The sequence below is a fragment of the Vombatus ursinus genome, unplaced genomic scaffold (assembly GCF_900497805.2).
Source record: "Vombatus ursinus unplaced genomic scaffold, bare-nosed wombat genome assembly UNPS02014778.1, whole genome shotgun sequence".
Lineage (NCBI taxonomy): Eukaryota > Metazoa > Chordata > Mammalia > Diprotodontia > Vombatidae > Vombatus > Vombatus ursinus.
The window spans coordinates 62,790,615-62,814,026 of record NW_020954556.1 but is presented as its reverse complement, the minus strand read 5'-3'; the positions used below and the strand labels follow the sequence as shown (position 1 = coordinate 62,814,026).

The window sequence follows — 23,412 nt, the reverse complement described above, 5'->3', positions numbered from 1 at the left end:
CTCCAGTGATTCCAAAGTATTTGCTTTTCAGAGATCAGGCAAAAACTCTAACAAAGAATTCATTAAGAAGACCAAAAATGTTAATATTTTAAGCCAGGACTGTGCTTGTTCTGTTCTGTAAAATTACCACATGGTTAGCGGTATGAATGTTCATTCCTGAGCTTTGTATTAATAGAATCTTTAAGTGGGAAGAGACCTCAAAGGTCATTTCCAGGGTAGTAAGCCCCTTCTTGCAAGCACAGCAGATAGTCTGACTACTTTAGATGCTATAGAATCATTGTCCATGTAGGCCAAATGGTCACTCAGCCCCTTCCTGCTTCATACAGCCCTTGCTTCTTAGAGATAGGGACATTTTTAACCTGCCCTTCCATATAGGGAATACCTCTTCATGGAGAGGCATCCTGGTGAATTACCTGGATTCAAATCTTGGTTCTGATACTTCTTGCTGACTCACCTTTGACAAATCACTTGACTTCTCTGGGCCCCAGTTTATTTCTTTGTAAAATGGTGATAGCACTCACTACCTTCATAGAATCTTTTTGAGGATCAAGTGAGATGAGATGTGTGTCTGTGTGTGTATACATACACACACACACACACACACATATAATGTGCTTTGTAAAACTTAAAGCACTATAAACATGTGAACTGTTTTAAAAATTAATATCTGTAGGGCAGCTAGGTGGCGCAGTGGATAAAGCACTGGCCCTGAAGTCAGGAGGACCTGAGTTCAAATCCAGCCTCAGACCAAACACTTGACACTTACTAGCTGTGTGACCCTGGGCAAGTTACTTAACCCCAATTGCCTAAAAGGAAAAAAAAAAAACCCTAGAAAAAAAAGAATGCATACACAAACATTATTATCTGTTGACCTCCTGTAGCTTGACTTTCAATAATACACTAGTATGCCTTCCTCATTCAACAACTCCTTTAGGACCAGATGGAAATTTCACTGGCCTTTATAGCTCTTCTGAAATTATCAGCTTTCCATAAACTAGCAGTTCTCAGAACCTCATTCTTACTGCCTAGCAATGGGAATAAAACCTAGACTAGGAGTCAGAATATTTGAATTTTAAATCCATTTCTTCCACTTACTAGCTATGGAACTTTGGGAAAGTCATTTGCCATCTCTGGTAGGACTGCTCATAGCTTGTTTAATCTTTAGGGACCCATCGTCACCTCCTACTACAAGGAGGCATCAGTGGAAGGCTTGAGTAAAGGAGACTACATCCATGTGCTGAAAACACTCCTCTGAATTAGGTTAAGTGCAGGAAGAGCCCAAATCAGTAGGGTTCTTCTTTTTTAATTGTGAGTTTACAAGGAAATTTTTCATTAGTGGAAGAAGCTATTATGTAAATTCTGTTCTAGCTTGCAGATTTTGGTAAGGATATTAACAAGTTAGAATATATCCAGAGGAGGGTGACTAGGGTGATTAGGGACCTGGAGACCGTGCTATGTCATAGTTACAAAATTAGATATGTTTTGCCTGGATCAATCAACAATAATTATGGGGGGATGGGGGGCTAGGTAATGGAGCTAAGTGACTTGCTCAAGGTCACACAGCTAGTGAGTGTTAAGTGCCTGACTCCAGGGCCAGTGCTTTATCCACTGCACCACCTAGCTGCCCCAACAGTAATTTATTCAGTGGCTCCTATGTGCCAGGCACAGTGATGCCTAAGAGAAGACTTGGGAGGGATGTGATCCTCTCATCAAGTTTTGAGGGTCTGTTATGGGGAAGAAGGGTCAGACTTTTTTACTTACCTCCAAAGAACAAAACAATTAGAGAGATCCAACAATGGAATGGACTTCTTTGAGAGGTTGTGAACCACCTGTTACTGGTGGTCTTCTAGGGGAGGTTAGATGACCACTTGTCAACCAGTTGTTTGGGATTCTTTGCTGCAGGTAAAGGTGGAATTGAATAACCTCTTACATTTCTTTGAATTCAGGAACTATAATTCCATCAGTTTGCCTTCCTTACAACTTATTTTTTTCAAATCAGAAATTTCTCAAGGGGCCTCCTCTTATCATCCAGGATTTCCCCACTAGCCAATGCTGCACGCCTTCTTCATATCTGTGCCTTTGAAAATCTTTTCCTTACAACCTAAATGAGAACAATATGACTCCAAACCTGTAAGTTCAATATTTCCTTCTCTTGCATTCTGCAAGTCCCAGGAAGCAATTTTAGTGAGCCAAGCCATTTTGCTGCATTAGGAAAACTGCTTTCCATTATGATGAGCCATTTGGACAGAAAGGAAATTTGGATAAATAGGACCAAAGAATTTAGAACTGGAAGGGATCTTAGAAACCATCTGGCCCAAATCTTGCCTTTTACCAATGAGGGAACAGACACGGAGAAGGTAAGGTATTATCTAAGGTTGCTGAGGTGCTAAGATTTGAATCCAGGTCTTCTCTGCTGTGCTTTATTTATTTATTTATTTATTTATTTTGCCCTCTACTAGGAAAATCATTTTAAAATAGCAACCAATGACGGTAGGATTTCCAAAATGAAGAAGTAGGCAAAGAAACTCAATGTGAATTTCTGTCCTCCATGGCTTAAGAATTCACACACATAATGGGAGAGACCTGACAGCAACAAATCCAGAGCCACAGACTTATGAGCTTTAATAGCTGAGAGGCTTCAGGGTGCTAAAAACTGATTCCTTCTTAGGGTAAATTAATAATAGCCTTGGAGGAAGTGATAATTCTGCTGTAGTTGGTCACTCAATAAGCATTTATTAAGCATCAACTATATGGCAAGTTCCATTGTGCTAAGGGCTGGGGATACAAAGAAAGGCAAAAGACAGTCCCTGCCCTCAAGAAGCTCACAGTCTAATGGGGGAAATAACATGGAAATAACTCTATACAAATAAGCTTTATGCTGGACCAATTAGAAATGATCAACAGAGGGAAAGCACTAGAATTAAGGTTGGGGGAGTGGTGCTCAGGAAAGACTTCTCATGGAAAATGGCTTTTTTTTTTTTTTTTTTTTTTTTTTGGTGAGGCAGTTGGGCTTAAGTGACTTGCCTAGAGTCACAACTAGTGAGCATTGTGTGTCTGAGGCTGGATTTGAACTCTGGTCCTTCTAACTGCAGGGCCAGTGCTCTATCCACAGCACCACCTAGCTGCCCCCAAAACAGCTTGCACAAAGTAGTTGGTTTGTTTTTCTAAACTGTCTTCCCTCTCTCTTTCTTTTATTCTTTGGTGTAAGGGGTGCCTCAATGGGTAGGAAAAATGGTAGGTATCTATTTAGAAATGATGATAACATAGAATAAGAAGATCGAACAATCATCTTTTTCTTTTTATAATCACTGCATCCATGTGTACCTTTGTTCCTACAGCTCCTATAGCATTGACTGTTGTGTCATTTTTTCATCTTTGCCCAGTCTGTATTGTGTGAAGTGGAGTTAGGGAATTGTTTTGATTTTCGTTTTTCTTACTATTAGTGATTTGGGGCATGTTTTCATGTGGTCATTTATAGTTTGCAGATCTTCCTTTGAATACTTACTGTTTGTTCATGTTTCTTTTGGCCACTTATAGGATGATTAACAACTCAACAGGCAGAGGGGCAGCAGAGGGCATTCCAGGCAACTGATCAATAAACAAATGTTTATGGATTAATAATTAAGCAACTACTTTGTGCCAGGCACTGTGCTAAGCACCAGGGATGTAAAAAGAGGCAAAAGATCCCTGCCCTCAAGGAGCTTGTAGTCTAATAGAGAAGACAACATGCAAACAAATATATACAAAATAAGCCATGTACCAGAAAAATAGGAAGTAATTAGCAAAAGGAAGGCACTAGAGTAAAAAGGGGTTGGGAAAGACTTCCTATAAAAGATGGAATTTTAGTTGGAACTTACAGAAAACCAGGAAAATTATGTAGATTGGAATGAGCAGTGGGATGGACATAGGAAACTGCAGGACATATATGAGGACAACATGTAGTTCAGTATGGCTGGTGTTACTTGTGAAAAGTAGGAGATGAGACTTAAAATGTAAGAAGACACAGATTAATACTAATAATTTTTTATTCTAAATCTTTCAATTCCAAGTCAGAGGTAGGCATATTAATGAAACTTTTTATGAGAAGTCAGAAGCATCTCCTTTGCCAACTTAATAGAGAATGTCAGAATTTGAACGCATGAGCATGGATTGGTGGAGAGACCAGTGAACTGAGAAATGGAGACATGGGTTTAATTTCCACTTCCACCTACCTAGTTGTATAACTTTGAGGCGGTCATTCCTCCCTCCAAGTCTGTTTTCTTACCAGTAAAATGAAGGGGTCAGAGAAAATAACTCTGACATTTTGTATTCAAAGAGCCTTTCCAGATCTGACATGCTGTATTATATGTTCTAAACTCTGACATTCTGCATATGGTTTTCTAACATTTTAACAGTGATGAGGAAATTGCATTTCCCATATGATTTTGTCACTAATATGAAGACCTGCAATTAATACAATAAGCAAGTATTGCTTCCTGCAGTTTACTTAAATGGAAATATTTTCTCTTTGATTTGTGACATAAGCTCCTAGACAGAAACAGTGATAGTATCTTTGAATGCACGGTCAGTACTAAAAAATTGAGTTCATAGTAACATGTTCTTGGTCTTACATGTTCTAAATATGTATAATGTTCCTTGTGTCATTTAGAATTTTAAAATCACACAAACTTTTCTTCATGTGCCTGTATTCCTCAGTAGTAGCTTGAAATCTAGTCACTAAATACAAGTAATTAATATTAATTTAATTCAAACCGTGATGAACACCTAATGTGTGCAGAACATTGTGCTAGGTTTTGTGGGAGATAGTTGACTTCAGACATGTCCTTATGCAACTCAGTCTAACAGGAGGATGTGAAACACTTCTAGATCATTTTAACATTCAGTCAACACAGAAAAGGATAAGCAAAATGCTGTTGAAAGGCCTAAGAAAGGAAAGATAACTTCATCGGGAAAGACTTAATGAAATCTTGGTAGTGACATCTGAGCTGGGCTTTGAATGCCAATAGCTAGAAATATGGGCAAGGAATGAATTCCAGTCACAGACATCAGTGTGAACAAAGACACAAAGGTTTTAAAAAATTAAGGTGAGAGTCATGCAATGACTACAACATTGTAAAGGAAAATAACTGTGAAGACTTAAGACTTTGATCAATATCATGACCACTGATGATTCCAAAAGACCCACCTTTTACCTGAGAAGTGACTAGAAGTGCAGAATGAAACATGCACTTTCAGACAAGGTCAATGTGTTGCTCTGTTTTGCTTGACTATTTGTTATGGGGGAGAGACTTTTTTTTCCAGGAGAGGTTATTGGGGAGTATATGGGAAGGTTATTATAGTGATATAAAAAAGACATCAATTTAAAAAATTTTAAAATAAACAGAAGGGTGCAAAAGAAGGTTCCAAAGACATAGACAAGTGGAGTAGTGTTGGCAATACTGTGTTAAATTTAATACGTACTTTAAAAAATATCTGTACATGCAGATTCATAGTCACACAATTCTCTTCTTCTGTTTTTCGTTTTGTAAGGAAATATTCACGTTTGTCAAGTTCCTAATTAAAAAAAGTAGGGAACGTGTTTGAGGGCATGGGAATCATTCAGTTTGACTGGAGCAGGGGTCCTTAACCAGGGGTCCATTGACAATCTGTGGGTGGATCTTAGGGGTTCTGTGAACTTGAATGGGAAAAAAATCTTTATTTTCATTAACCTTTGGTTTCCTTTGTATTCTTATGTATTTTATTTTATACATTTTTTAAAAAGTATTCTGAAAAGGGGTTTACAGTCTTCATTAGACTTTCTATGGGGCCTAGGACATAAAAAAGGTGGCAAACCCCTGGAGTAGCATGTCCCATCAGTGGAAGGAAATAGAGCGAGCCAAGTTTGCAAAGTAATTTGTAATCTGGTTTGGCTAGGGTGTGGGGCACCTAAAGGTGATAGCTGTAAAATGGGGCTGGGAAAATTAGCTGTAGATGGCCTTGAATGCCCTATAAGGATATTGGGGTTTTTTTTAACTAGGCCAAGTGGAGGTATTCAGCAGTTTGATATAGAACAGTGATAAGATCAGACTTGGGAATTAGAGGAAGATAAATATTTGTGGGCCTGATTTTTGTTAGCAAAACAGTGTGTTAGATACACTGGAGGCTGGGAGAGAGTGAAGGTCCCAAGCCGTTTGAAAGGTAGCCAAGGTGGCTGGCACTAACGTGTTCCATCAATGCTTAATGTAATGATTTGCATTTTCAGGGCCAGGCTGTTGCTCAGCTCTGCTCAACTATCCCCAACGTCACAGTCTTTGGAACTGCTTCTTCCTTCAAGCATGAAGCCATCAAAGATTCAGTCACCCACCTCTTTGACAGAAATGCTGACTACGTGCAGGAGGTTAAAAGGTAGGATGTTAACCCACAAAGCTGACCATTCTAATGGAACCATGAAAATCACAGGGGGATGACTCCAATTTGGGATATTTTGAACTTGTCGTTTCTTTAGCTGTTTCGGGAATCATCTGCAATACACATTGCTTCTAGACCTTTTCCTGTCTGGTCTTTCCTTCCAATGCATTCTACGTACCATTGCTTTTTGTTCTGAAACTCATCACTGGCTCTCCATTGCTTGTCAAATAAATCTACACTCTCCAAACTGGCACTCAAGACCCTCCACCATCTGGTACCACCCTGCCTCCCCAGCCTGATCTCACACTGATTCCCTTTATGTCCTTTATGCTCAGCTAAACAGAATGATTGTCCTTCTCATGAACATGTCCCAGTCTTTCCCATCTCTGTGCTTTTGCCTCTACTCTTTTCTATATCTGGAGGGCTTCTTATTTTCTAATCCCCTATATCTTTACCTGTTGATGCTCCCCCTCTTTCCTTCAAATTCTAGCTTAAATGCCACTTCTAAGAAGACTCCCCTGATCTATTCATCTGTAAATTGGATCTTCTAGTACTTTAACTCATGCAGTTATCATATCCTAATGTGTTTTATAATCATCTCTGTCAGTGTCTTATCACCCGTACTAGACTGGAAGCTTTTTGGAGATATGGATGGTATTTCCCTCATCTTTGCACTTCCCCTAGATCCGAGCACAACCCTCTGCACATACTTGAGTGTTTCAAAAGATCTTTAATTTTCTCTGTGTCTGCATCTTCTGCTAGTGAAGATTGTGATCTCTTGTGCTTTAGTAGATAGTTCTTATGCGTTGCTATGATGAAAAATTCATCTTCTGGCAGCCCACTTTCTGGTGATGAGCCTTTCCACTCCTAGCTAGTCTGATCTTTGAACAATGTGCCTTTACTCAACTCCTTTCCATTCTGGTAGGGACTACCAGAGTTTTGCTCTACTGGCATTACTTTTAAGAGCAGGGTCCCCTTCATGCCATGAAAAGAAATCATAGGGATGCCTTTAGTGATGCTTAATAAATTTTGGATGAATGAACCCTTCGGAAATTAATACCATACTTAATTAGAATCTTCCAGGCTGTAGCTGATTAATGATAACAGCTGATCATATCTTCACTTTTAAGTAGTGGAGTGACATGATCAGGTCAGTGTTTAAGAATGATTAAACATCTGGCAGTTTGTACAGGTTTTTTTTGGGGGGGGGGTGTCAGGAATGTCTGAAGTGCGTAGGCCCCAGAGAGGAGCCTGTTACAGAGATCTGGTTGTGAGGAGATGATGACAGGGATCAGGGTGAGGATGGAGAGGAGGGAACAGATACAAAAGACACTTTGGAGGTAGAATTTATAAGGTTTGGGAATGCAGTGAATATGGAAAACAAAACAGTGAGAAAAGAGTCATTTGTTGGGGAGTATGATGAGGTCAGTTTGGAGCATGTTAAATCTGAGGAATCAAGGAGATAGCTAAGTGTGAGCTCCTTGCATCCAGAAATGAGATCCTGGCTTATTTGTATCTTCTCTAGAACTGACTAAACATTTTCTGTGTTTAGTCTTTATAGATGGATGAAATGTCCCCCAGCCTTTGTAGATTGGGGACTGGAGCTCTGGAGGGAGACTGAGGCTGGAGATTTCATTTTGAGAGTCATCACCATAGTCAGCACTGGGTGATGGTAGGAGCCTTGAGACTAGATGAGCTCACTGAGCAAGAATGGGTTTACAGGAGCAAAGCAGAGAACCAGAAACCAAGCTTGAACTGAAAGATGTAAGAAAAAGAAATGAATTCCTGAGTAAAGGGGCCAGGAGTCTTTTAGTGACAGTTTTATTGAAGAGTAATTACTACTCAGGGCAATTTACAATAGAACATTTTCCAGAAATCTTTCAAAATGATGGTGGTAAGGCATTAGAAAAGGAGGGAAAGGGAGAAAGACTGAAAAAGAAAGGAGAAGGGGGAAGGGAAAAGAAAAGAGAGAAGGAAGAGGAGAGAGAGCCTAGAGAAAAGAAGAAAAAAATAAAAGAAAAGAGCTGGAGGGAGAGTCAAGAGCAGAGAAATCTACAACTCCCCAGCATCTTAGAATTAAAGGACTGTGTGCATTTCATGTCAGTGTTTTTTAAATGCCAGATACTCTAGCCTTGCACTCACAAAGACTAAATTCAATGTATCCCAATTCAACAACCATTCTTTAAGTGCCTTGTGTTCAGTCCTGGGAACAATAGGGAACCACCGACGTTTCTTTAGCAGACTCAAAGAACTGGTGTTAGGAATATCAGTCTGGTAGCTGTATAGACGATGAGTTGGAGGGAGCGGCCCCTGGGTGTAGGGAGACTAGTTAGAAACTGTTGCAATAAACAAGGTGAAAAATGACCAGGGCATAAATTTGGGTGGGATGTATGTGAGTGGAGAGAAGGAGATGGATGAATGCAAACTATGTTGTGGAGAGAGAATCAACCAGACTTAGCAAATGATTGGATACAGGTGGAAAGAGGAGTTTTCTACCTCTGGAAAAGGATGGCATCAAACATCCTCTACGTCCAGCTGAGATGGTTTCCAAGGGAACATTGATTCTCTGCATTGCCTAAGTGGCTTCTGATATGAGACTGGCTTCGTGCTTTCCATTCACAATTAGACAGTGCACAGCTCATCTTGACCAAGACAATGAAATGGTTCTTATCCTGGTATGGGGACGGACTTCCAGGTGGCCCATGGGATAATCCTAGTCAAAGTCCAGCTCCTCAAACTCATAGATTAAACCCATCAGGCTTCAAGCTGAAATCAGACACATTCTGCCTGCAAGGAGCTTATGACCTAGGTGAGATCAGTTTGGGGCATGTTAGAGATACACCTGGGGAGATAAGACCCAAACAAGACTATGATAAGGAAGTGTCCAACATAGCTATAAGATCATTGTAAGCAGGATTCTCAAGGAAGGTGATCTTCTACAGGAGATGGGCTTTGAAGGAAGGGAAGGATTTCAATAAAAGGAGATGAGGGTGGGTGAGACCATTGTAGGTGTGGAGGAAGACATAAAAATGAGAGGAGCCAAGATGAAGAGTAGGCCAATTTAGCTGGAATGTACACTGTGGGAGGGGACAAAGGGTGAGATTAAGGCTTAGAGTGGAACTATAGTATAAAAATAATTTCTCAGCAAGGGGCTGTTTTTCCAGTTGTCACCTATACATCTGTTCATTGTTTCTTGAAGTATGAGAAAGAAGGGACCATAAAATGTTCCCCCAGGCTCAGCCACTAGATAATTGCACTGCAGGTATGAAGGACACCCAGGTAGTCCTTGATTTAGGGGATTAGGAAATTGGGACGTTATCTGTTCAAGGTTTTCATTTCCAAGAAAGGCCCCACTGTTTAACATAATCACTTAATTAAAGAGAGCTGCTGATGTGTTTACAGCTGTGCTATTAGCTGAGATCAGGTATTTTGGTACAGGATGATTTATAACAGACCCAAACAATGGAATTTGGTTTTGCCTTCTCAATAATTAGGCTGTAAGCAGAAGGTCTGATTATTGCTAAATATTTTGCTGTTTTGAAGTTTGTGCCTAAGGAAATATTACATTAGAAAAAGGAATCTGCTATTCATGGAATAGCAGAATCTCAGAGCTAGAAAGGACCTCAGGAAGCATCTAATCCAACTCATAGCTGGAGCAGAAATCCTCTCCGCAGTTTTCCCGATGTGTGGTTGTCCTGTTTCCATATGAAGATCTCCAGTGGTGGGGAATCCATTGCTTCTAGAAGCAACCCATTCCACTCTAGCATATCTTTAATTGCTAGGAAGCCCTTTCCCCCTCCCCTACCTCCCACCCCTCACTCCTACGTGTCCCTAGATCTACCTTTTGGACCTAAGCAGAACAGGTCAATTTCCTCTTCTATGTGAAAGCCCTTTGAATGTAAGGCCATGGCAGTCAGAGTTCCCCTGTTCTTTTCTTCCTACTCTCCATTCTACTTCTGGATTCTTTCTCTCTCTGCCTCTCCTTCCTTTCCTGTTACTCCCCCTGCCCTTTCTTTCCATCTCTCCTCTCTTTTCCTCCCTCCCCCTTTTCTCATTCTCGCTCTCCGTCCTCCTCCCACCCCACCATGCCTTTGAGAAAAGGTGAAATGCAAGTAACTTGTATGAAGCACCTCCTGCACCAGGCACTTCAAGACACCTGCAATCTCAGTAGGAGATTGATTTTGCTCCCCCTCCCATCAGGATTATAAAGTGTTAAAGGGCATAGAATGTACACACAAGTAGCCGCAGAACATAGCACAGGATGATTGCATTGTATGTATCATGTGCAGATGTATACAGACCTACAAAGTAAATGAATTTTAGAATTGAAAGGGACGTCAGGGGCCATCTGGTCCAACAGCCATCTCCCAAAAGACATCAATCCTGCCAACTGATTGTGAAGCCTTTGCTTGAATATCTCCAATAAAGGAGGAGTGCTTACCTTAGGAGATAGCCTATTCCTTTTGGATAGTTGTAACTGTTAGAAAGCTGTCAAGCTCAACCTTGGCTCTTTTCAGTTTTCACCAATTGTTCCTCATTCTGCCTTCAAATCAAAACCATTCCAACCCCCCTTAGCAGGACAACCCTTCAGATATTTCTAAATAACCGTCATGTCCCTCTGGACAGCTAGGTGGCACAGTGGATAGAGCACTGGGCCTGGAGTCAGAAAGACTCATCTTCCTGAGTTCAAATCTGGCATCAGAAACGTATTATCCTTGTGACCCTGGGCAAGTCACTTAACCCTGTTTGCATTAGTCCCTCCTCTGTAAAATGAGCTGGAGAAGGAAATGGCAAACCGCTGCAGTACCTTTGCCAAAAAAACCCCAAATGGGGCCATGGAGAGTTAGATATGACCAAAAATCTACTGAACAACAACAAGAACAATCATGTTCCTCCAGGCCTTTTCTATGTCAAGCTAAACATCTCTGATCCCTTCAGCCAATCATTATATGGCATGAATTCAAGGCCCTGTGCCATCCTAAACACTCTTCCAACTTATCAACTACCTTCCTCAAATGTGGTACACGGGATAGCATCCTATTCCAGTGCCATCTTACCTGAGCAAACTGCCATCTCCCACCTCCTTATTCCTGAACCCTATGCCACACTAAATGTTGGCAAAGATTGAATTGGCTTTCTTGGTGGGCATATCATATCCTTGACCCATGGAGCTTGCAGGCCACTAAAACCGAAGTATTTTTCAAATGAGTAATTGTCTAGCCATACCATCCCAATCTCACGCATGCAGACTTGATTTTATGAACCCAAGGGTACATTTACATTTATTGCTTTTAAATTCTTTTCTGGATCACAAGATCATAATTAGACCCTGAAGGAACCTTAGAGGCCTCAAGTCCAACTCACTTATTTTACACATGAGGAAACTGAGACTGAGAAGTTAAGTCACTTGCTCAGGTTCACACAGTTATTAAGTGACTAAGGCAGGATTTGAACCTTACTCCAAGTCCAGTCTCTCCACTGTGCCAATTAGCTGCCTTAACTATCACCTCAGTAAAATGTTCTAGATTATTGCCAGGAACCATAGTCAAGTTCACTGTCCTACAGATTGTACACTCCCATTTTTTTTTCCTCCTTTTCAAAAATTGGGACAATATGTGCCCTTCTCAATAGGAGAAAGGTTATTACTTGCCGGAGAAGGTTGCAATATGCAGAATCATAGAATCAAAGGGTTAGAAGGTCACCCAGTCCAACCTAGATCTTCAAGGATGAGTAGAGTATCACCTGGGAGAGATGAAAGATGGTGTCATCGTGAGCACAGGTATCAGAGAATGGATGTATGTGGGGAAGATGAGGCACCTTGTTTGGCCAGAGTATAGAGTATGTCATGGGAAATAGTATGGGATAAGACTGGAAAGGTAGAATAATGGCAGTTTGTGGGAGGCCTAAATTCCAGGTCTTTCAGATTTTTTCTTGACTAAATTATTCTATTTGCAATTAAGTTTGGGCCTTAACTTTCTAATTAAGATGTTTAGATGACTAAAGAAGCAACAAAATCAGGTGCATGATATTATTTCTGCATCTGGAGCTAGGGACAATTCAGCAAAAGTCCCAGGGCTCTGGGATCTATAATTAATAATAAGGGGGAAGGGGAAAAAGATAATCTTCTCTATTCCCTGGTGCATACCTGTCTTGCATTTTGTTTCTCTGCCATTCAGAATCTCTCCAGAAGGCGTAGATATTGTCTTGGACTGTCTATGTGGAGAAAACACAGGAAAAGGTCTCAGTCTTCTGAAACCTCTGGGAACATATATTTTATATGGTAAGTATAGAAGATGTAAAGGGCACATCTGTGAGAAAAGGGGGAAATATCTTGAATTGTCAAGTTTAGGGTTTGGTTTGGTTTTATCAGGGGGAGGGGCAAAAGATGGGGAGGAAGGAATCTAATAATTTCCTGGGATACTCCCAATTTCAAGACAAGAAATAACAATGATATAATTTCTATGACCCTTTAAAGTAGAGAAAGTACTTGCCTCACAACAACCTTGTTAGATAGGGCAATTATTATCATCCCCAGTTTGACACATGAGGAAATGGGTGAAGTGGCTTGCCCATGGCTGTAGACCTATTGAATGATAGAAGCAGGATTCAAACCCACATCTCCCATTCCCAAATCCAGCATTGTCTTTAGCACACCACCCTGCCTTTGTATTATGTGTACTTTTAAAGAAGGTTTTGCAAAAGGGGTACACAAAAAAACCAAGACAAAACAGAAAACCATCAGACTACGTGGCCTGATTTTGACTGGGTATGAATAGATATTCGTATAAAAAAGAACATCAAGAAAACATTTTGTAATGAACAGAAGAAAACTGAAAAATATGGAAAGGGACACAAAAACATCTAACAGTTTTGTTAATATCTTATTAAACTACATGTACATATATATACATATATGTGCTTTTTGAAAATACAGCATATATAACAGAAACCCACAGTCTCTTATATAGGCCCCTTTCTTGTTTTTTATATTAAAATATTTGTGTTTGTTAGTGTTCACAATAAAAAATTAAACACATTTTACAAAAAAGAAAGTCATGGTTTTCACAAGTGAGCTGTTGTTCATATGGACAAATTCTAAGGACATAAAAGTATGTTGATTCAACCTGTTGCCCTTAAAAGTTAAATCTATTAATAGCTTCAGGATTACACAGCATGGCATGGTGGGAATGTGGTCTTGGAGGTAGAACAGAGTTTTTATCCTGGCTTTGTCACTAAATTATTGTGTGACTGTGGGGGGTGGGGGGGTCACACCCTCGCTCCTCAGGGCTTTCCTTTCCTCCTCTGTAAGATGAAGGTTTGGATGAGTTCACCTCTGTTGACAAGTCTAATTCCCTTCCAACTCTGACATTCTGTGGCTTCACATTGAGATTTGTGCAAGGGAACTGTTGGGGAGACCTTTAGTCTTTAAAGTTTATGTTTGATGTAGAACACTGGTTGAGATTGAGGGACTGGATATGAATCACTATGGAGCATTTGTAGACTCAAAAAATGACCAAGCTAAAAGAGAAATTGAAACATGGAACACAGCGTGTCAGATCTGAGAGGAACCTTAGAACACAGAGTGTGGAATGAACAGAGAATGCAACAACTAGAAAGAACCTTAGGAAATATAACCCAAAATTGAAATTGGAAGAGACCTCAAGGACATAAAACATAGAAGAGCAGAAATGGAAAAAACCTTAGAACTTAGAGCATCAAGTGACCAAGCTAGAAGGGACCTTTCAAGTCAGGACAAAGTATGTCCCAGCTGGAAGGGACCTTAGAACATGAAACGCAGAATGTTCGAGCTAGAAGGCACCTTAGCACATAGAACATACGTTCTCAGAATTCAAAGGCATCATAGAGAGCATCTGGCCCAACCCCTTCATATCACAGAACAGGAAGCGGAGGCACAGTGAGAGGGAGTTACTTTTGCCCAAGGTCACACCCCGAATTTGGGGCAGCACTAGGAGACTCCAGCCTAGGGATCTTTTTCATAGACTAGGTGAAACACTGCCTGGTTTCATTGCTGTTGGGTATAGGTGTCCTAGAAGAAATTACTTTCAACTCTTTTAGACCTCATCACCCCTATCACAAAGATCCCAGAGGTCCAGAAAGGGAGTGACCTTTCTGATGACAATGACTTCAAAAAGATTGATTCCCTTCTCCAAAGTCTGTAAGAGTCATCAGAGATAGACACGGTTGTACCTGTAATCCCAACGACTAGGAAGGCTGTGGTTCTCTTGAGCTCAGGAGTTCCAGGTTTTGGTGGGTTAAACTGTTTACATGTTTTCAGTAAGTCCAGCTTCAATACAGTGAGCCCTTGGTATCGGGACCACCAGGCTGCCTAAGAAGGCATGAACTGGTTCAAGTAGGAAACAAAGCAGATGACAATCTGTAGTGGGTAGGACTCATGATTAGCCTCTGTACTTGCAGCCTGAGTGAGATAGTTCAGATTTAAAAAAAAAAAAAAGTTAGCAGATGAGAGGTTAAATGATTTCTGGACCCATGCATGCCTTGTCCGCCTGTTCCTGAGTGTGTCATATGAAAAGGATTTCAGTAAGGCAGTCAAATGTCGTATTGAAGGGCTTACATAAGTCAGCACAAATCACTCCTAGATGTCTGTTTTTCAAAAATAACAAAAAAAAAAATTATCATGAAATGAGTCACCTTTTATTCCAGGGAAATAATTATTCCCATTTCTCTAGACCTAGCATTCTTAACCATGTGTGTCTGTGTGTCTGTCTGTCCTCTGTCTCTGTGTGTGTGTGTGTGTGTGTGTGTGTGTCATTGGCCCCTTTGGCAGTCTGGTGAAGTCTATGTACCCCTGTTCAGAATCACACTTTCAAATAATTGAAGGAAATTATAAATTTCAATTAAAGGTTAGTGAAACTACACCAAAAAAATCAGAAGTGAATGTAACAAAATAATAAAGATCAAGCATGACTTAAATGAAGAGATATAAGAAAAGAACCCAGGACAGCTAGGTGGTGCAGTGAATAGACCACCGGCCCTGAAGTCAGAAGCACCTGAGTTCAAATCTGGCCTCAGACCAAACACTTGACACTTACTAGCTGAGTGACCCTGGGCAAGTCACTTAACCTCAATTGCCTGAAAGTAAAAAAATAAAAAAAGAAAAGAAAAGAACCCCAATTCACCACTTTGTTAGAGGTAGGAGGCCCACAGCTACTACCACATACATGTTTTTGGACTTTTTCAGCATATTAATCAGTTGTGCTGATTTTTTTCCCCATCTTTAAAAACTACTGTGTGTTATATGGGATGGCTCTCTAGGAAGAGAAGGGGGAAGGTTGCTGGGGATAACTGTGATGATGTAAGAAACAGAAGACATTAAGTTAAAAAAGAAAACCTTTTTAAAAAAGTAATTCAAACCCCCTCCTTTAAAAAAATAAAAAAGGTTAGTAAAAATAAAGATGCAATCTTTTCCCCATCCAGGTTCATAGTTGCACTGAAATCTATCTTTGGGTGGGGTGAGGGATATCTATGGACCCCAGGTTAAGCACCTCTCATCTAGATCTTTAAGATTTACAAAGTGTTTTTCTTATACTCTGTGAGGTAGGAAGTCAAGGTAACAAGCATTTACTAAGCACCTCCTGTATGCCATGTGCTGATTTACACACCAGGAATACAAAGAAAGGCAAAATAACAGGCCCTGCTCTTAAGGAGCCCACAGTCTAATGGGGAAGACTATGCAAACAGCTGAATGCAAAGAAGATACATCGAACGTGAACTGGAGATAGTCTCAGTGAGAAGGCTCGAAGATTAAGGAGGGCTGGGAAGAGCCTCTTGCAGAGGTAGATTGTAGCTAAGATTTGAAGCTTCCTTCCAGGAAGCCAAGAGGTAGAGAAAGAGACCATTGACAATGCGTAGAGCCGGGAGACAAGGTGGCATGTATGAGGAACAGAAAGGAGGCTGGTGTCAAGTCAGTAACAGTCTCCATTTTACTGAGAACCGAGGAGAGGACAGGGAGTGACAGCCTCAATCTCAACTAATCGGTAGCAGAGCTGGGACCAAAACTAAGGTCCCCAGGCTGCATTCGGTGCCTTCCTTCTCTGCTGTCCTCGGATACCTTGCTCAGTGATAACTAGCAGATGAGTGGTTGGACGGGGCCTCAGAGGCCATCTAACCTAACCAAGAGACCATCCTGCCTAAGCAAGAATCTGTTTACAGCCTCCCTGAGAAATGGCCATGCAGATGCCAGTGGCAGGCCCCAAAGGTGGAGAAAATGCACTTCCACCTGAGTGAGGGTATCTGTACTGTCTTTGGATAATTCCAATTGTTAGGAGGCCTTTTCTTATGTCAAGCCTAGATCTGCTTCTCCTCAGCTTCCACCCATTGCTCCTGTTCCTGATCACACAAAACAAGTCTAGCCCCTCTACCACCTGACAGCCTCTGTGGTCTCTCTGAGCCTTCTTTTCTCTCTAAGCCAAGTTGTTTGCTTGTTTGTCTGTTTTCCACTGCTGCTCATTCATTGCGGCCTCCAGTCACTTCAATTCTTTTGTTCCTCTCAGTTTCCCCCCTTCCTTTCCAAGGACCTTAAGAGTTACGATGACAACCCTTTCATTTGGGGCAAATAGCAATGCTTTTGCTTCCCAAAGAATTTGTTTCCTAGGATCTGGGGCTTGAAGGGGTCATAGAGATCATCCAGGCTGATAGATGAGGAAACTGAAGAAAAAAACAGGAGAAGCAACTTGCCCCAGGCTTTCAGTATTCTTGTCACTGCATGACTGTGCCATTTTTCTTCTCAGTGGCTCATGTCCCATGTCCTTTCTTCACAGGGTCATCAAACACCGTGACAGGGGAGACCAAGAGCTTCTTCAGCTTTGCAAAATCAGTGAGTATTTGTAGAAATGTGACACGCATCCCACGTTGCTGTAATGGGCTGGGGGGGGAGGGGGGGTTTCCTTCCTAGCCAAGCTGGCTCCAGCTGGAGATCTGCAGGTGATAAGAGGAACCAAAAGCCATTTAGCAGAAGAGCCCTTGGGAAAGTCCGCAGGCCCAAGCATATGTTAAGCCTCTTGGAGGGAACCCATGTTAGTGTCAGAGGATGGTCTGGAAATACTCTGGTTAGAAAAAGGCGATCTACTTCTGAAATGTCAGAGAGGGGACTTGGATATGGGGAGGGAGTCTAAGAATGTGCAGAGGATACTGTGTTGAGAAATGCAAGCCCAAGTCCACTTCTTGGTGGGCAGAGTGCAGAGATGGGATCAGAAACTGGGAAGGGAGCAAACATTTATTAAGTGATTGCTGTGTGCCAGGCAATGTTATAAGTGCTTTACAAATTATGATCCTCATTTTTCAGATAAGGAAACTGAGTCAGATAGAGGTTAACTGACTTATGCAGGGTCATACAGCTATGAAGTGTCTGAGGCTGCCCTGAAATAATAATAACTAACATTTATATAGTGCTTACTGTGTGCCAGGCCCTATGCCAAGCGCTTTACAATTATTCTCTCATTTGACCTTCACAACAATCCTGGGAGGTAGGTTCTATTATTTCCCCCATTTTATAGATGGGGAAACTGAGACAAACAGAAGTTAGGTGACTTAGCCAGGGTTACACAGCTAGTCAGTGTCTGAAGCTGGATTTGAACTCAAATCTTCTTGACTCTAGGCCCAACACAAGTGGCACAGCAAATCGAATGCTAGGAGAAGTAATACAGGTGATGATAGAAGGTTGTGTAAGTACAGATATATAGGTACCAGACATCCTGTCAATTTCTTCTGAAGTTATTCATCCTAGCAACGTGTTTGGTTTTCACCCGTAGAATTAGGCTGAATTTTTAAAAGCCTGAGGGAGCAGAACAATGACTATAAAAATGAATTTACTAGCAGCAGTTTTCTTCTGGTGTGGTAGATGGGGCAAAAATGCAAGAAATGCTCAATTTAATTTAACCAGAGATTGCTTGTGTATTAGGCCTGTTGCCATCTACCGAGAACCTTTATAGAATTTGAATGTTCTAGCTAGAATCTCAGCGTCTGTGTGGTGTCTCAGAAGGCATTTCGTCTACGCTGTATCTGAACAGGAATCTTTTCTAGAACATTCCCCAGAAGGAGTCTTTCAGCCTTGGAATAAGAACCTTTAGTGATGGGGATGTTATTACCTCCCAAGGCTCATCCCATTGCTGATAGCTGTAATTATTAGTAGTTTCTTATGTCTGAAATCTGTGTGTCTGTAACTTCCACTCACTTCTCCTAGCTCTTATCAGGAGCCAGACTGAACGAGTCTCGTATCTCTGTGATGACAGCTTTTCAGACACTTGAAGATGGCTAACGTGTCTCCAGATAATTCAACAAGCATTTGTTATTATGCGCCTACTGCTAGGTCCTGGGCAGCTAGGTGGTGCAGTGGATGGAGCAGGAAGACTCATCTTTGTGAGTCCAAACCCTAGCTGTGTGACCCTGGGCAGTCACTTAACCCTGTTTGCCCCAGTTTCCTCATCTGTAAAATGAGCGGGAGAAAGAATGGCAAACCACTCCAGTATCTTTGCCAAAAGAAAACAAAAAACCAAAAAAAACCCCAAAATGTGATTACAAAGAGTTGGATATGACTGAAAAGACCCAACAACAACACTGTTATGTCCAAGGCACTGTGTTAAGGCTTCCCTTCTGTAGTCGTCTTAGTGGCACAATGGATAGAACACTGGAACTGGAATCAGGAAGACCTGAGTTCAAATCTAGCTTCAGACAGTTACTACCTGTGTGACTCTGGGCAAATCACTTAATCTCTGCTTCAGTTTTCCCAACTGTAACATGGGGATAATAATAGCACCTTGCAGGGTTGTTGTGAGGATCAAATGAGGTCATATTTGTAAAATGCTTAGCACAGTGTCTGGCACACGGTAGGTGCTTAATAAATGCTTCTTCCCTTTTCTTAAGCTTCCCCCAAGTTCCTTCCACTGAACCTTTTGTCAAGACATGATCTCCAATGTCCTTTTGAAGTGCTCTGGGTTCTCCATGTTTCTCTTAAAATGTGTCGTGCAAAGCCACATACAACACTGCGGATGACATCTCACCAGAGCAGAGTGTAGCAGGACAAGAGATTCTCTCCTTCCATAGCTCTGCTCTCGTCTGTCTTGTGTCTCTCGTGCCCCTGTAGAAGGGACATCATCATTAGGGACCTCATTTGTTTGTTGAGCTGAATTCATGAAGTGTCACAAAGTGTCATTAATTGAATTCATTAAGTAATTGTCATTATTAAGAAGGATTAGACTGGTTCTTCTTGGCCTTAAAAAGCAGAAGGTAGAAGTTACAATGAGACACCTTTTGGTTCAATGTCAGGAAGAACTTCCTAATAATTAGAGCTGTCCAACCCTGGCTGGGCCACCTTGGGAGGTAGTGAGGTCCTCAGCTCTGGACACCTTCTAGGAGAGCCTGGGTAACCACTCATAGGAGATGTTGTAGAAGGAATCTCATCTCCAGTATGGCTTAGTTGGCCTCACCATTTCTGTTCAGCTTTAGGATTCAGAGATTCTAACTCTAGATGAGAAGAAGAATTAATATCTGTCAATTGGCAAAATTCAGAATATGGGATAACCATTGCCAGGAAGATTGTAATTTTCCTAATGTCATTCCATTATATCATCATGCTCAGAAATGCAGTTAACCTGAAGTTCCAGTCAAGTAAGAATCAATTTGTATTAACCTGTGTGCCTCATGCTTAAACTGATAGAATGTCAGAGTCAAGGCTCCCGATAGAAGTTAGGATATAGGATGTCAAAAGAGAAGGCAACAAATATTTGTTAAGGGCCTACTGTATACCCAGCGCTGTGCTAAGTGCTTTACAAATATTTTCTCCTTTGATCTTCCCAACAACATTGGGAGGTATCGGTACTATTATGATCTGCTATGCCATTTATGCTGGACCTGGTGTCATGAAGACCCGAATTCAAATCCAGCCTCAAAAAATGACTAGCTGTATGACACTGGACAAGTCACCTAACCTCTGTCTGCTTCAGTTTCCTTGTCTATAAAATGGGGGTAATAATAATACTTACCTCCCAGGGTTGTTGTGAGGATCAAATGAGATAGTAATTGTAAAGTGCTTCACACAGTGCCAGGCACACAGTAGGCACTATATAAATGGTAGCTATTATTTTTCTTCTTCTTCTTCAAATGCAGCCTCAGATGCTTGCTAGCTGTATGGTCCTGGGCAAGTCAGGTCACATAAACTCAGTTTCCTTCCTTATCTGTAAAACGGAGATCATAATAGCACGTATCTCCCAGGGTTGTTATGAGGATCAAACACAGAACATGGAATGTCAGAGCTGGAAGGGAGCCTTGGGTCCTGTCTAGTCCAACTTCCTCATTTTGTGGCGGAAGAGACTGGTTTCTTCCAGTTCCAAATTCCATGGTCTGTGGTACCACCATCTCCTCTACTCACTATCTAATTGAAACCACTTCATGTAATCTTCCTTGCCCTTCTGAGATAGACATTAAAGGTTTCTTTCCTCTTGAGCTTTAATATCTGGGAGGAGAATTATTTCATCGCAGAAAAAAAATGAAAAGACAAGATGCCTGTGTGAGCATTTCTCTTGATGACTGGTTTCAGAACAAGAATAGCTATTTTTATGTTGCTGTAATTAACTCAATGCTGACAGATTGCTGTGGGTAAGCAAATTGGTCCCAAATTACATTCACTTGTACAAAGTGTTTTCCCTTTTCTCCCCTAAATACAGGCTCCCATAAGCACAATGTTAACACAATAATTGCATTGTGTACATGTTTGACTGAAGCATTCAGAAAAACAAGGGCCCCTGTTGGAAACTGCATATGGTGTGAAGAGTGGGACTGAGTCCTTTTGGCAGCAGCAGCAGGCTGAATAACCATGCCAATGGCAGTATATGCTTATGAGTGGCCTTCAAACATGGTGGAGTGTAAAGAATTCTGGAATGGAGGTCAGAGGATCTGATTTCAGATCCTTTTTCTTCCACTTTCTATCTCTTGACCTCATCTGAGTCATTGAACTTCACCATTCATCAATCAGTTTCTACATCTCCAATTATGAATTGGTCAGATGATCTCTAAAGACTCTTTAAGTGCTAAGTCAAGGGACAGATGAGAGCTCCATAGGGACCTGATTTCAGCTGTTTCAAGAAAGGCTCAAGTATGAAAAACCATGACCTCCCATTGCATGTTAGGCCTAGAAAAGGCCTTAGAACACAAAAGCTCAAAGCTACAAAGGCCCTTAAAATGTAGCTTGTTAAGTCTGTAATATACCTTAGAGCTCATCTTCAATTTGCTCATTTTTCAGAGGTGGAAATTGATGCCAGAAAGGGAAGATGCTTTGCCCAAAGTCCCACAGCACTTTACACACTTGAAGACAACATATAAATGTCAGTGATATCATTATCATTATTTTTATTGTGGAGGCGTTACTAATGGAAGGATTAAATCTCAAGTGGCCAAAGTTTTAGAGTTTGGTGGCACCCTCTCTTCCTCTGTCATGGGCACATAGCTTTGACTGTTTTTTTCTGTTCCCCATTTCTTCTAATGTTCTTGTCACTTCTATCCGCAGTGGTGGCAGGTCGAGAAGGTGAATCCCATTAAGCTGTATGAGGAGAACAAAGTCATTGCTGGATTTTCGCTCCTCAATCTCCTTTTCAAACAGGGCAGAGGAGGCCTGATTAAAGGTATAATGGACAAACTCATAGCCCTGTACAACGAGAAGAAGATCAAACCCATGGTTGACTCATTATGGGCTCTGGAAGAGGTAAGACTCTTGCTTTTCTGATAACCAACACTGACGTTTTAGCATGGTATTTGAAAGAAAGAGATCAGTGATCCCCTTTCCTAGCCTTTTAAGGTTCTTGTTAGCCAACAGCACAATATAGTACAAAGAATCCAGGATTTGGGGTCAGGGGAGTTAGATTCAAATCTCAGGTCTGCCATTTGCTATCTGTATGACCTTAGACAAGTCATTTAGTGTCTTTAGCCCTCAGTAAAATGATTAAAGTAGAGTAATAATCCTCAGGTAGGGTCTGGAGACCCTGGGGATTCGAAAGACCCTCTCTGGGGTTCTGTGGAGGCATTTACTTTTTACATAATAATGCTGTTGTTTTAATTGATAATGCAGTAGGCATTGATAGATATAACCCATGTAAGCAAAAGCTCTGCCTTCAATCGTTTTTAAGCCTGTAAAGGGGTCCTGATGCCAAAAAGTTTTAGAATTGCTAAACTAGAGATTTCTAAGGTTTCTTCCTGCTCTAAACTGGAGCTCCTGTTAACTAAGTTAGTTCTTGCATTAGAATCAATCCTGTTTTCAAGTCCTGGCTCTATCACTTCCTTGGAATATGACTTTGAGCAAATTTCGTCTCTTCAATTCTATTTCTTCATTCATTAAATGTAGGGTGGGGGGTGGGGTGGGAGGTAATACTGAATTCACTTCCCTCCTGGTGGGTTGTGGTGAAAAAGCCTTGTTACCTGAAAGCATCAAGGGATATGAGTCACGATGATCTTTTAGATGAGATAAATGTGTAATTTCTGTAAAATGAAGGATGGAACTCATAGGCTGGCACTGATAGGGCTTATTAAGAGGAGGAGCTTTGGTCACAGGAACCATTTACAAAGTGTTCTTTTTTATTTTGAGCTGAACCAGCACCAACAAATATGAACATTTTGATATCCAAAGAAGAAGAAAAAGATAGTCTATGCAACTGTGAATTTCTCTTATGTCCAGTTTGTTCAAGTGTATATTAAATTGAACATCATAGTACCACAACTGCCCTGCTTGTCTGGATCCCCTTTTGAACTTAAAAAAACCATTTCTAGACAAAGTAGACCCAGTTCTCTTTGCTGTCTCCAAAGGAGAGCTTTGTGTTGATCAATTTTTAGAGTGGGAAGGAACCTCAGACCATCCAGTACAATTCCCTCCTTTTATAAAGCTCAGAGAGGACGAGAACTTGCTCGGGGTCACACAGCACATAAGTAGTACAGCCAGGACTGGGCCCCAGCCATTCTCTTAATTTCAAGCCCACTGGTTTTTCCCCTGCACTGAAAGACCCT

General features: G+C 41.1%; 1 protein-coding gene across 1 annotated transcript in view; it reads left to right on the top strand.

Moving 5' to 3' along the window:
- The window catches only part of VAT1L (vesicle amine transport 1 like), a 118,769-nt gene that overhangs the window by 40,132 nt on the left and 55,225 nt on the right, over positions 1–23,412 (top strand). Inside the window, exons 4-7 of the mRNA XM_027865259.1 lie at positions 6,242–6,384; positions 12,564–12,667; positions 17,187–17,242; positions 21,926–22,120. Of these exons, the coding sequence (XP_027721060.1) occupies positions 6,242–6,384; positions 12,564–12,667; positions 17,187–17,242; positions 21,926–22,120 (498 nt within the window). The remainder of the gene's footprint in view (positions 1–6,241; positions 6,385–12,563; positions 12,668–17,186; positions 17,243–21,925; positions 22,121–23,412) is intronic.